At 37.2% G+C, this 15,322-nt stretch overlaps 2 protein-coding genes across 2 annotated transcripts; both read left to right on the plus strand.

Annotated features, from left to right (window-relative positions):
• Nucleotides 1-702: 702 nt before the first annotated feature.
• LOC126629796 (CBL-interacting serine/threonine-protein kinase 9) lies at nt 703-4,976 on the plus strand. The gene is given in 17 exon segments (XM_050299940.1): nt 703-1,115; nt 1,425-1,487; nt 1,692-1,763; nt 1,887-1,994; nt 2,115-2,171; nt 2,173-2,196; nt 2,423-2,476; nt 2,565-2,690; nt 2,775-2,825; nt 2,827-2,865; nt 3,072-3,194; nt 3,361-3,468; nt 3,752-3,868; nt 4,015-4,071; nt 4,233-4,307; nt 4,419-4,489; nt 4,601-4,976. Coding segments are annotated over 17 exon segments (1,329 nt in total). The 5' UTR covers nt 703-938; the 3' UTR covers nt 4,608-4,976.
• A 5,143-nt stretch (nt 4,977-10,119) lies between these two features.
• Nucleotides 10,120-12,259, plus strand: LOC126629795 (3-ketoacyl-CoA synthase 1-like). Its single transcript, XM_050299939.1, has one exon. The coding sequence runs from the start codon at nt 10,428-10,430 to the stop codon at nt 12,057-12,059; it is 1,632 nt and encodes a 543-aa protein (XP_050155896.1). The 5' UTR covers nt 10,120-10,427; the 3' UTR covers nt 12,060-12,259.
• The last annotated feature ends 3,063 nt before the right edge of the window (nt 12,260-15,322 follow it).

Consider the following 15,322-nt stretch of genomic DNA (forward strand, 5'->3'; position numbering starts at 1 on the left):
TGTTAAAAGATGGGTCTTAAGAGAAGGCCCATAAGTGCTGAAAGTGTGAAATATTAGGTCTACAAGTCAGCCTAAGAGATTTAGTAGATAGAGCGCTACCTCGGTGATAGATGATGAGCGCTACCAACAACCACTCAATGCCATGGAAACACACTTTAAGTAGATAGAGCGCTACTTCATATGTCAAGACCACTTTGTAATCCTTGTCTTAGAAACACACTTTAAATTGATTCAACCCTACTTCATAATATCCTTTGGCCATTTTGATTTTATGTAAATTATAAAAAGTGCGCATATATTTCTTTTAGTAAAAACTCTAAAACTGAAAATATTGTCCCGTAAATTGTAAGGTTTTACGATTTCTGTCGCCTTTAAAAAAGATACTAATCTATACGCTCATTTTTCTCCCGATATGTGAGAGTGTTTGGATTGAGCGCGAATAACTCTGTTGCCACTAAAACAGGCTCCAAATTAGCAAAGGTGTCAAATATTCCACCATAATTTGAGCCTTTTGAGGAGAAGGGTGTTTGGGGAAAACAATAAAAAAAGGTAAAAAAAATAAGTGACAATTGTCGAAATTATGACATAACAGCAGGTGATTAAGGATGATGCAGGACATGCATGGACAGCCATGGAACTTGTGAATCAATATCAGACGGAGCATGTGCCTGATTGGTAGAGTCGTGTGATATTCGTCATCCCCCCATGCGGGCCCAACACGCTCTCGACACGATAAACACCACCACCTTAATCCCTCCCTCTTCTTCCTCTTCTTCCTATCATCTGCTACTCTCTCTCTCCCCTTCTCCTTCCTGTCAAACCCGACCCAGAAGCTGCAACAAACACTGAGTTATAATCTTTAGATCCTTCGCGGGACCCCAGTAGTTGGAAATTTCGGACCGCGGGATCTTGGTCGTGCAGTAAGGAAGGGCGGCAAGATGAGCGCGAAGGGGCCGAGGATGAGGACCCGGGTGGGGAAGTACGAGCTGGGGAAGACGCTCGGGGAGGGAACGTTTGCGAAGGTGAAGTTCGCCAAGAACATGGAGACCGGACAGTGCGTCGCCATCAAAATCGTCGACCGCGAGCAAGTCCTCAAACACAAGATGGTCGAACACGTATGTATATATACATACATATATGCGAATATATATATATATATATATATATATATATATATATATATATATATAAAATTCATTATATTGGTTTTTTAGAAATGTTGATATTTTGGGGATTATGGAATCTAAGCCAAGGTTGCATGTTTTTTAGTAGTTCAGGTGATAAAAAGAGGATGAATTTGATTCAATAATATGTTTTTTCTTTTGAATTTGGGAAGAAACGAATAATGTTTTAGGTGGTTATAAATAATGTTGAGCAGGAATGAAATTATAACTAATTTTTCTTTGGTGGTTGTATATTGGCAGATAAAAAGAGAGATATCTACAATGATGCTGATCAAGCACCCAAATGTTACGCAAATGTTCGAGGTAATGCAATCCCTTCCATTTTATTTTATTTTATTCAAGAAATGAATTAGAGGTGTTTTCTTTGTGATCGTTATAGAAGAGAAGTTGAAACGTCTTGGCTTCGCCTACGCCTTTTAAGACATTGTTGTATTTCCCCAATGCCGTATGCATATACAGATTTCTTCGCACATTTTTGAATCGTGAACTTTTTGTGTTTATGAGTAGGTCATGGCAAGCAAAACTAAGATCTACATTGTTCTTGAGTTTGTTGATGGGGGTGAGCTCTTCGACAAAATAGTAAGCAATAGTTGTTTCAACTTGCATTATCCTGTTTTCACTGAAATACTGTCTTGTTACAGTGGACGCAAGTCTTATGTTTACTTTAGAAAACAATCTTTTATCAGCTTCATGTTTCCTTAGGCCAAAAATGGGAGATTGAAAGAGGATGAAGCCAGGAGATATTTCCAGCAGCTCATTAATGCTGTGGATTACTGCCATAGTAGAGGCGTCTACCATCGCGATTTGAAGGTTTAACAGACTTTATAACTTTGTCCTGATTTCATTGGTCATACTGGATATGCTCTGGAATGAATGTTTGGGCTTCTTAGACTATTCATGACTAACAGCATCAGACTCATATTTTTGCAGCCCGAAAATCTTCTCCTAGATTCATATGGAGTGCTTAAAATTTCAGATTTTGGACTTCAGTACGTTTGAACAGCAAGTGCGGGTGAGTAACATTGTTGCAAGAAGATTTTAGTAGATCTAAAATCTTGTATTGAAGTGGATTATAGTTTAAGTGATGTACTGTTACCAGAAGTGAATCTCTTGCTATGAGGAGTGTCTTTGGACCTTGTTGTTGGTGGGAAGTCGGAATGTTCAATTCAATCTTGTTGCCGATATGTTATAACTTATGTTATATGACATACTAAAGCAGACAATGTACACATTTGTAGGAAGATGGGCTGCTTCATACTGCCTGTGGGACTCCAAATTATGTTGCTCCCGAGGTTTTCACTTCCGACTTTATGAAAACAGGTTATTGCCTCACTGTTTGATTATGTTCTTTTGTTTCTCACATTTGGTATTTTGAATCAGGTGCTAAACAATAAAGGTTATGACGGCACATCAGCTGATATTTGGTCTTGCGGGGTCATTCTCTTTGTACTCATGGCTGGTTACCTGCCCTTTGATGAACAAAGTCTTATAGCGCTGTACAAAAAAGTATGTAACCAAGTTTTGCTTTCTCTGTTTAAATGATGGGAATCTCTGGATAACTTATTAATGTATGGCTATTGTTAATTTCAGATCTGCAAAGCTGAATTTTCATGTCCAGCATGGTTTTCATCCGGGGCAAAGAAAATTGATACAGCGCATACTTGATCCAAACCCTGTAACGGTGAGCTCCAAAGCCCTTTTTCGTGTGCCAAAATTCAATAAGTATGCTCATGAAAATTATTATTTGAGACCATTGGTATATGAGCGTGCACATGTAAACTTATTATACAGGCATTACAGGGCATTAATATCTGAATGCAGACGATCTTTTGTTATATAGCCTGACTAGGTGTTCTTTTCTTGTTCTCGCCTTTTTTTCTATGGCAGCGGATAACAATTCCTGAGATCTTAGAAAATGAATGGTTTAAGAAAGACTACAAGCCAGCACAGTTTAAAGAGGAAGAGGATGTGAATTTAGGTGATGTAGATGCTGTTTTCGGCGACTCAAAGGTATGAATATTAGTCGGAAGTTAATTTATTTCTCTCAACCATGAATTTTTCTAGGTATCTTTAGTCAGAAGAATCTGTAAATTTTTGTATGCTTGATCGAATACTTTCTTGAGTTTGTAACTTTGTACACATTCTAAAATAGCCTTTTTATATTGGCTTGTTGCAGGAAAATTTAGTAACAGAAAGGAAAGAGAAACCTGTATCAATGAATGCTTTTGAGCTTATTTCTAGGTCAAAGAGTTTCAATCTGGAAAACTTATTTGAGAAGCAAATGGTATGAATGCTTCGGTGTGGCGCTCTTTAGTATGATTTTATTTGGAGTTGCAAATTACATGTTTTGTTCCAATTGTTAGTCAGGCAGAAACTAGGAGCCTAGTAGGTTTAGGAAGCTCCGAAATCAAGGATTCGCCATAATAGTGTTTGGGACTTCTAGGTTTTGTTGAATCAAGAGCATGCTTAGTTTCAGAACCCATAGTGGCCTTCTAATTCCTTATAGTCGTCAAAGTTATTCTGCAAGAGTTTGCTGCCTTCTTATTGCTTGGACTTCGATACTATAGGGTCTTGTGAAACGAGAAACCCGATTTACTTCTCAACGCCCTGCACATGAAATCATGAACAAAATTGAGGAAGCTGCAAAGCCATTGGGCTTTAATGTTCACAAGAGAGACTACAAGGTAATGAGTTTTACTCTACTCATTCTCAATTCTCATGCTACACCTTATATGACTTGACTTAACATGCAATTCATCGTATTGAAACGATCGTCTTGTTACGTTTATAAATTCCAAATATATCTTCTGTTAATTCCAAGCAATTTCAGATGAAGTTGCAAGGAGACAAACATGGAAGGAAGGGCCACCTCTCCGTAGCTACCGAGGTATTGCCTTTGGCATGCATATATATGTTTAGTGTTCGATACAGATATTTGAAAAACAAGTCACGACTTTACAAAATCTAAAGAAGATGTTACTTTCGATTAAGTACTACCAGATTGTAATACATGTTGTAATTAACTCTCTTCTTAACTTCTTGTTTAAGGTGTTCGAGGTGGCACCCTCCGTGCACATGGTAGAGCTCCGGAAAACTGGTGGTGACACACTAGAGTTTCACAAGGCAAGCGAACATTTTATTTTTGAACATTTTAGTTTGAACATTTTCCGTACTCTTTTCCAAGGGCCAACTTACTGTTGACTGATATTGCCCTCTAAATGTCTGTTACTACAGTTCTACAAAACTTTCTCATCGGGTTTACAAGATATAGTGTGGAAATCTGAAGAAACTACTGAAGAATCGAGGTAATCATCTCTCTTTCTCATCGTCTCTCTCTGCACGCTCGCTCAAGTGTACTTGTGAGTACATTGTTACAAGAGTACGCTTGTTGACAGATGTTTAAATTTTTTGTGCAGGGCATAATAAAAACTCTTCTTTTGGGTCCATCTCTCTATTCTTCTGATCTGTTTGCTTAGTTGTACGTGGATGCAAGGGAAATTGGGAGCATGTATCGGTCAGTGTAGCCTGAAGTAGTCTGCGGTAACGAGACATGAATCCCTCCCTCGGAACTGAGGTGGTCTGGGTTCTCTTTGGTATAGTTCTATGAATTGAATCCGTCGACGATTTTGAAGAAACGATCATAGATCATTAGAGTGAAAGTGAGAAATTCTTCATTCCCTGCTGTAATGGAAGATTGAACAATGAACATTGTTGATTGTAATTTCCAATTTTTAGACAGTCATGTGATACTTTGTTCATGATAATCCCATCTAGTGACTTATGTTTTGATTATTTTTTTATTGTTTAATGTGATTTTATATAAATTTCTGACAATTTTTCTGATTTGGCAACTCTGACTTACGCCACCATTCATCTTTTGTGGACGTTGATAAGGACTTACATGAAATGGGTTCATCACCACTATAACGTTCCGTTTGAAAGTGTTCTCGTTGATAAGAACCTTCCATTCAACACCACCTTGTTATGGATTGGAACCATTATAAGTTCTAAGTGGCGGTACAATGTAATCTTTCTAGCATTTTTCATATGTTTAGAAGGACTTCTAAGCCCTAAGGGATTGTGATCAAGTTAGTAAAAATGAATCGCAAATGTCGATAGGAGGGATTAGAAAATATCCATACATGCATTACAAAGTCGCATGAGAGGGGTTTAAAGATCTCTACTTGATATGTGTCATACATGCCTTTGTTATATTACTATGAGGAATTTTCCAATCTTCTTATCGTTATTTTGTAATTTATTTTTTATTAACGTGATCTCAATCTCTTAGAACTTAAAAAATCACTCACCTAAACATTAAGGGGGATGTATTCAATTGGGATTTTGAGGGATTTTAATTATTTTAATGATTCCAAGGGTATTCAATCAGGATTTTAAGTGATTCTCTGAAATTCAATGTGTATTCAATCAGGATTTTAAGATAATTTATCCTTAGAAATCCGGGTATATTCAATTAGATTTTTAAAGAAGTTTATAACATTCCAAGTGTATTCAATTAGAATTTGAATTTAAAAAAATTTAGAAAAGTTGAGGAATTAGAGGGAATTTGAGAGATTTTGTAGTGGATTTTAAGCATCCACAAATCTCACCTCTCCCCATGAGATTTCAAGGGAATTGAATCAAAATTTTACATGAAATCTCTACTAATCAGTTAAACTCTATAAAAATTCATAGATTTATAAATTCATTAAAATCTCTCAAATTCCTAATTGAATACATCCCCCTAAAATACAGTATATTGAATTCTATAGAAAGTCAAATGAAGTAAAGTTGTATAAGTCTTTAATTTCAGACTTTTAAAATCGACTAATCACAACAAATATAAAATAAAATTTGGTCGGCCACTAAGTTAGTTCAGTCTCTTTTTTTAGAACAAGTCCATCCATCCTTGGATGCAAGGAAATTGCCCAAAACCCACCAAATGTGGCTATAGTGGCCCAAAATGAACAAGGCAATCAATGGGCTTCACCAAGCCCGTCGGACTGCCCAGCCAACAAATGCCGGGCCGTGCAACACCACAGAGCCTCATGACTTCTTCTTTTGAGCGCCTCAGTCGTTGGATTTTCAAAGGTCTGATGATCTGGACCTTTGACCATTGTGCCATGTGATACAATCAGTGGTCTGATTTCCAAGTGTATGGAAATCAACGACCAGGATTTATCCTAACGGTAAAATTAAAAAAGAAAAAAGAAAAAACCCAACTATCGTCTTCATTACCAAACAACAATCCAATATTTAATTTTACTACAATCCCCTATATTTGTTTTCCACTTCCCAAATCCTTTTGTAATTGAGAAAACAAATTGATCGATGAGGGAAGACATTGCTTTGCTTGAGGCTCGGGTACTTGTTACATAGTAATTGTCCTTGCCAACGGATGGAACTGCACAAAAACAATTACTACTAAGAGTAAATAGTAAAGGCAATTAAACTATCTTGACATTGCCATTAGTACTACAGTCTAGTTGTATTCTTCTTCACTGATAAGTGAGAGGTTTTAGGTTCAAATCTCGCCAAAGGCAAATTTGCCCCAATTTATTGCTGGCCTATTGTGAGGCTAAACCCACCCCCTTCTCTTAGTGTAGATAATATCGATTGTTCCAAAAAAAAAAAAAAAAAAACTACCTTGACCTTGACCTTGCCCTTGCCGGGTTTGCTGTTAACCAAATGGAAGAAGCCTTACAAGGCTACAACACAACTCATGGCCCACTGCCACCCAAGATATATTTATGTTGCAATTAATTTGGAAAGGTCACAGTTGGCAACTGACAGGCCGTTTTCCAACGTGCCACTTGGTCATTAATTGGCTTTAAGTTTCTAGTTAGCAGCTCCAAGCATTGGTCCTGTCTCCCGCTTCTTTGCTTACAATAATTTCCGTCAATGTTACCAAACAAGACAACCTTGCAGATCTCAAGCTTGAGGGCTGTGAATTCTCACCAACTTTATCCCCCCCTAATAAGTGCCAACTTTATCACGATTATTGCATTTTTAAACATCTAACAAGCATTTGTTAGTAAATTCAAGAAAAACTCTTAAGAGGTTAATAAAGAAATAACGTGTGAAACGTACATGTTTTTTGGGACTTAAACAATACTTAAATTTTCAGTGTGGCATTTCGTCGAATGGGCTAAAATTTGGTAACATAGGAGAAATTCTGAATCCGTTGTTGTATATTAGCATCTATAAAGTTTTTTTTTTTTTGCTTTTTTATTTATTTTAATTTTTAACAAACGATATTATCTACACTAAGGAGGAGGTGATGAGTTTAGTCTCACAATGGGCTAGCAATAATGTGGTTCAAATTCGCCTTTGACGAGAATCGAACCTAAGATATCTCACTTATAAGTGAAGAATAATACTATTAGACCATAATACTAAATGACCTCTAAAGTTTAATTTTAAATTCAAGTGTTCTATCAATTTCACGGATGTAAATAAAACCCCTAAATTGTGCTTCCAATGTTAAAAACATCAATGACACTTGTAAGTGGCACATGAGTAAGAAATCTTAAAATTAAATCAAATAGACAGTAAATTCGATACAAATTGACTATCCAACTCTTAATGTAAATACATCGTTGTATTAAAAACATCAAATTGTAAATTAACTCTAAATATTATTTAGCCAAGTGATGAAAGAATTGATTAAGAACTCGTTTGGATATGCTTTTGAAATGACTGAAAGTGTTTTTGGTGAAAATATTTTTAGAACCAATCATTAGTAAATATGCAAGTAAATCCTGAAAAAACATTTAAAGTGCTTTCTAGAAGAAGCACATAACTGATGTTTCTTGTTGAAAGCACTTTAAATGCTTTTGAAACATAAAAATATTTTCTCTAAAAGTGTTTTCAATCATTTTAAAAGCATATCTATATGAGCCTAAAAGAAACAACACACGTGGCGAAGTTTGGACGGTTTGTTTGTTTGGTCAGTTGCTTCTTCTTCTTCTTCTTGGACAGTTTAGCGGCTACATGAATTGGTTTGACTCGTAACTCAATTTATTGTTTCTTTGATGGCTTTGGTCAGTCAACTACACCTACAACCACCATGCACCACCACCACCCTCCTCTTCGCATGCAAAATGCCCAAAATACCCCTTCCCTCTATTTGCTTCCTTCGCCACACTCCCATTATATAAAAAAAATACTTGCCTAAGCTCACAAACTTTGTGTGTGAACTGTGAAATAGTTTTTTTTTGTTATTCTTTTTTCTTAAAAAATATTTACGGAAGAGAGAGAAGTTGAAGATAAATGTGAAAGAGAGAGAGAAATCGTGAGAATAAAGAGATGTTTATTTTTTTATTTTTTATTTTTTAAAATTAAATATATGCTATGATGATATGTTGGTGAATGAACAAAGAAGAAACATTAAAGTTGGTTTATATAAAGTTACATTACTATTCATGATTTATTTTTTTTTTATTTTCGTCAAAGTATTTTATTTTGTGATCTAAGCTGAAATTATTATTATTAAAAAAAAAGTTGTAAAAGTCGGGAACCATCTGTACTGCTGCTTTGGGCCTTTTGGGGGGAAGTTGTTACGCCCCTTATGTGGAAATGCCGAGAATGTGCATCTGTTCAACAAGAAAGGGAAAGAGTCCTGCAGGATCTCACCCGCTTCGTATACTATGTTGAATTGTTGTCCAATTTAATTACGTCATTTAGGTAGAACTTAGACCTCGTTTTTAGTAGAACTAGTTAATCCAACCCTATATTTGGTGCTAAAATCTGACTAGGGTTTCAGATGAAAAAAACACTAATCCCTCGGAATCTCTTTATTTTCTTTCTTGTAGACCTAAACTCAAACGTATGACCTCATATATCAAATGTTATCATTTTCAATCTAATGCATTTCAGTTCTACTTCCAATCGGATCATAATCACACAAAAAAAAAAAAAAAAAAAACCCATGATCATAGGGTACATTTTAAGTATTCAGTCATGTACAATTTCAATCATAAAAGCTAGTTTTAAGATTCACGACTGTTCTTCTCATCACTCGAATTATTCTCATTTATCCTTGAATTTGATATCGATTATTTAGAGTAAAAATTAAAAACCCATCTACTTATTATTCACTTTTAATATCAAATTTAAAAATCAATGATCATAAATCTTTAATCACTAAATGCAACGAGAGGACAACTCTAATTGGGACTAGGATTCTCTCTCCTTCACTTTCCACCCCCTTCCAACATCTCCTCTCACATTTTATAAAAAATTAATATAAGATGTTGACGTGATTTAATCGTGATCGTTCAAATAAAAGGAAAAGGAAGGGAAGGAAAGGGAAAAAAAAGAGGGAAGATAATCCTACTCCCTCTAAGGCCGAGCTTGCTCGAAAAAAACCTCACCCTCTCTCTCTCAATTATCTCACATGGGCCATCTGGTCATTTGCCACTATGAACGCACACACGCTCATATATAATGTTTGTATAGAACACATTTCCAAAACGAGAAGTTGGATACAAATATAACCCAAATATTAATTGGATAATGACATGGAGATTAAATTTGTAGACACTATTTTGTAAAATAAATGACATGGAAGCTGATGGTTGGATTATGATTTAAGCGTTGATAAACATGCTCGTTCCTCTTTGTGAAGAAAATTTTCATTGTGAACGAAACACGGATGGTAGACTACGTGTTTTTATATAAGCGGTGAGAAATTTTATTTTTTAAATTATTAACTTTTCAATACACATATCATATTATTTGTATAGTGACACGTGATGTATCATCCTGTATACCGGTCACACTGAAAAATCTCTCATTTTTGTGACATTTAGTTTACAAATTTTGTCCACAAATTAGTCTTCCTATAGTATTGTCCATATTAATTTAGTCTATAAACCCTAAGGTGGTTGAGCCATCTGCCTATCCAATCTCCCTTGTAGCAACGACTCACCATTAATTCAACACCATCATTCCAGCTTTCTTGCACCTGCACCTTATTTCTATGCCCTCCCCCTTCCCCATGTGGAACAACACCAACATCGATATCTTCTTATATAAACTTCCCCATTTCTTCTTCCTCACAAGTTCACGTCTCTCTCTGGACGTCTTCGACTTTGCTTGTCCTGCTCGATTTAATTCAAGTATTCTCTCAATTTGTTTCATCTGGGTATTTTATAAATTATATGTACTCATCATTTCATTGTTTATTTAATTTACAAACACCCAGATAGAGAAACCAAAATTCAATCCAGTTTATCATGAATGGATGCTGTTTCTGTTGATACTAGCAGTAATAGTAATAATAGTAGTAGCATAAACATGGACAAGGAGAGATTGACGGCGGAGATGGCGTTCAAGGACTCGTCCTCCGCCGTCATCAAAATCCGGGAGCGCCTGCCGGACTTCTTACAGTCTGTCAAGCTCAAGTACGTCAAGCTCGGCTATGGCTACACCGTTAACGCAGCCACCATTATTTTGTTCCTCCTCATTTTACCGCTCTTCGTCTCGGTATTAATCCAGCTCACTGGTCTGGAGCTGGAACGGATCACAGAGCTCTGGACCAACCAGGCTGTCCGGATCGAACGCATCGACGCCGCCACCAGGCTCGCCGGTTCAGGGGTCCTCCTCTTCTTCTTCGGTCTCTACTGGGCCAAGCGGTCTAGACCAGTTTACCTGGTCGACTTCTCATGCTACAAACCGGAAGACGAACGCAAAATGTCCGTTGAGTCGTTTCTAAAAATGACTGAAGAAAACGGCGCATTTGCTCCGGACACGGTTAACTTCCAGACCCGCATTTCGAACCGGTCCGGTCTAGGCGATGAGACGTACTTGCCGCGCGGAATCACCTCCAACCCGCCACAGCTGTCCATGGAGCAAGCCCGGTCCGAGGCCGAGTCGGTCATGTTCGGCGCGCTCGACTCACTCTTCAAAAAAACGGGAATCAAACCGAACCAAATCGACATCCTCATCGTGAACTGCAGCCTGTTCAACCCGACGCCGTCGCTGTCGTCCATGATCGTCAACCACTATAAGCTCAAAACCGACATTAAATCGTACAACCTGGGCGGCATGGGCTGCAGCGCCGGTCTGATCTCCATCGACCTCGCCAAGGACCTCCTCAAAGCAAATCCCAACTCCTACGCCGTCGTCGTCAGCACCGAAAACATAACCTTGAACTGGTACTTCGGAAACGACAAATCAATGCTCCTCTGCAACTGTATTTTCCGAATGGGCGGCGCCGCGGTTCTTCTATCGAACAGGAACCGCGACCTCGCCCGGTCCAAGTACGAGCTCGTACACACTGTCCGGACCCACAAGGGCGCTGACGACAGGAACTACAAGTGTGTTTACCAGCGAGAAGACGATAAAGGGACCGTCGGCGTTTCGCTTGCGCGTGAGCTCATGGCCGTGGCGGGCGACGCGTTGAAAACGAACATAACGACGCTGGGCCCACTCGTCCTGCCGTTTACCGAACAGGTGTTGTTTTTCATAACGCTGATTAGGAAGAAGGTTTTCAAGGCGAAGGTCAAACCGTACATTCCGGACTTCAAGCTCGCGTTCGAGCACTTCTGCATACACGCGGGTGGACGCGGCGTCCTGGACGAGCTGGAGAAGAATCTTCAACTCACTGAGTGGCACATGGAGCCGTCTCGGATGACCTTGCACCGGTTCGGCAACACGTCGAGCAGTTCGCTGTGGTACGAGCTGTCGTACGTGGAGGCCAAGGGCCGGGTCGGGAGGGGTGACCGGGTTTGGCAGATTGCTTTCGGGTCGGGTTTTAAGTGTAACAGCGCGGTTTGGCGGGCCCTCCGGCCGATTTCTGTCGGGGACGGGTTGGGTAATCCGTGGATGGACTCAATTGATAAATACCCGGTCAAAGTCCCGATGGCTTAGTCTGTGTTGTCCACGTGGCGTTGTTTCAGTGGGCGAAGAGCTCCACCCGTACTCTCGTACGTGGAATTAGCTGTCGCTGGGATTGTTTTCTTTTCTTTTCTTTTTTTTTAATTTTTTCTGTTTATTACTGAATTTCCTATACCAACTTGTAGAATGAATTATTTAAAAAATAATTGAATATTAAGGTCTTTAGAAAATTATTCCTAATGTTTTGCTAATTTTGTTTAAAGTAGTAGTATTGCTCGATTAGATTGATTTACTGATTTTTTATCCAGTTGCAATTAGAAGGGGACAAGGAAATTAAAAATCCCAGTATATCAATGGGATTGATATGTTCTGTGTTGAACAATTATATTCAATGCACATAAAAGAACAAGTTAATATATCTCAATCTCAAATCTCAACTACCGAAAGTAGAAATTAATCATGTATTGGTAAGAGAAAAAGGTTAAACATTAACATCTCTTTCAACAAGATAAATATAAAGTAAGTGACTTGTAACTCAGTTAGTTAAAAATATTCATCTTTGCATGTAAAGTTTTGTGTTTGAAACCCCATCATTGTAGTTTAATATAAATTATTCTATCATTTGTTAAAAAAAAAAAAGATGAAAATGAATCTAAATATTACATAGGACGTGTAAGTCAAATGTGGCCCTTAGAGCAAATCTCATCCAAGAAAAATCACATACAAAATAGATGAAGGAGCTAGCAAGAGGCTACACAACTCTAACCAACAAGGAAGATAACATGCATGAGGACTAAACCTTGCAATCTGATGAACTACCATCAAAGCACTACGATCGAACCACCCCTTGATGATCTTGCAGGGTTGGCAAAAGAAGTATTGTTCTGAGTCATCTCTGATGAATCGATATTATACTTTATATTTTATCCTAATCATAGTTATAATTTATTAGTTATTTTGGTAGAATTTTGATACTTTGTTATGTATTTTAAATGTAGGATATTCGACTTCCTCTTAAGAAAAACGTGATCAAACGAATGAATGTTGAAGTGATTTAAATTGGAGGACATTCATGCGTCTCTCAACTTGATCGTGTCAAAATTTCAAATTTTTCTACCAAGCAGTTTATTTATGGTGAAGAAATAAAGGAGCAGCGTAGTGTTGTCAAAGTGATGTTTTGGGCTTATTTGAGCTTTTTGGCATCCAAGATGGCGACTTTTGAGTTCGAGGCCTTCTGCAATTATGTTCAGGACATCTTTAGCTTTAATTCAAGTCATTTTGGGCCCGCTTGGGAGCCTTGAAAGTCCAGAAACGTGGGATTTTTGTAGTTGGGCAGATTTCCTAAAGTTAGAATAAAAATGTATTTCCTAGTTATCTTATTTTATTGTGTTTCCTAGTTTTTAAAAGATATTTTCTAGTAAGGATTTTAATTTTTTAGTAGTATAAATAAGGGTTTTTTAGCGATTAGGGTTAAGAAGAGGGGGAGAAAATGAAGAACGCATCAATACTTTGCTAGACTGACAATTTGTGTTTTTCTTTCAAAGTGTTTCTATTTTTTTTTATTTTAATAAAATTCCTTTTACTTTATGATTGTTCGTAATTAATTTTCTTTTGCTAGGGCGAGGCCACGAACCTTAGCCAGTATATGTAGTTTCTTTTCAATTTACTTATGATATTATCCATGCAAATTTTGAATTATCAATCACCGGTTTAAACTATCTAATTGTCTTGATACTTGATCACCATTAGGATATTTATAAAAGTAATTTGATGCAATTTTGGTCAGAGGTCGGTCCCTAAAATTAACGAAGGCTTCTTGTGGTTTATATGTGCAAGTTTACTTAGGATGAATACCAAGTGTTAAGGGTTGTATGGTTTTTCAAAAGGTTTCATAAGACTTAATGAGTCATGCATGTTTAGAATTGATCTGAATACCAAAGACGAATTGCATGTTTGATATACGCTCTATGTTGGGGGTCCAAGTAGGCATATATTAGGAAAACCTAACATTCAAATACGCATGTGTAAGTCCCAAGAAATTGGAAGAACTAAGTAGGATTGTTAAGGTAATAGCGGAACCCTAGTGCTTTTACAATTTAATTTTCAAAAACGATTTTCCTTTGTTTTCTTTAATTTGCTAATTTCTTTAATTATTTTTATTAAATTCGTTTTTATTTTTTTAAATCACAAAATCAACATTTTTTTCAAACTTTCTTTTAAATAATTAATTACGATTTGATTTAACATAAATTATTCATTCAATCCCTGAGGAGAACGACCTTACTAGAGCCAACTATACTACGATTACCTTGTACTCTTGTAAGTATTTTAGTGTTTTTATCCCTAATTTTGTCGGTGGTAAAAATCCTATCAACCTCCAACACAATTTAAGCTTCCTCCTCATAATATTTTTTTTCCAATGCACAAAGCACAAGAATCACAAAAACCACAATCTCATGTCTAAACAAAATCCTATGTTGGGCAGTAAATCATAACTGCTGCAAAAGACTTTTCTTTACAAAGTGAGATATGAACCCACAAAGGTTTTTTTCCGACAACACAAAAGAGCGACTTCAACAAGGAGATGAAGATGATTAAAAGACATAAAAAACATGGAGGATAGAAGAGAGATTGTCACCGACACCAAGGCCAGAGGCCAGAGTCGAAGGTTGTAGAATTTTCTCTATAGCGGCTACAATATTTTTACAATCCAAACTTCGTGCCCCCTTTTCGTTTAGGATGCCCTTAATTGGAAATAGTTTTGATCAAGGGTTAGATTGGTCGTGTACATGCTTTTAGTTTGTTAAACAAAAGTTTGGTCATGTCATCGAGATTCCTCAAATAAAATGAAACCAAACTCGAAGATAGGGTACGTAACTCTAACATAACTAGGCCCCGGACCTCAACAAAGAAAAATCGTGTGGCTAGGATTGGAATTTGTGTTTATCTTTCTTCCCTACATATATGGCATGGAAGGACCACACATGCCAAAAAAAAAAAATTATGTTATGGATATGCAACTTTGGTTGAGAATTTTTCGTTTGCCTTTTGTTGCTCAATAAATTTGATTAGGATATGTTGTGGAGTACAAAATAATTAAGAAAAATATGGAGGTGACATGTGGATTTTTAGGTTAAGAAGACAAAATTACCCTCGAGGCACATCGGAATTCCCACGTGCAAGCAGTGGATAGTAGCAGCTCAATCAAGGTCAAAGGTGGTCAAAATAGATATTTATTCAAAACCTATTTCATCAATCCTCATCAAATCCTCCCCACAAGGTAACCCCCAATTATT

Source organism: Malus sylvestris, chromosome 7 (assembly GCF_916048215.2).
Source record: "Malus sylvestris chromosome 7, drMalSylv7.2, whole genome shotgun sequence".
NCBI lineage: Eukaryota > Viridiplantae > Streptophyta > Magnoliopsida > Rosales > Rosaceae > Malus > Malus sylvestris.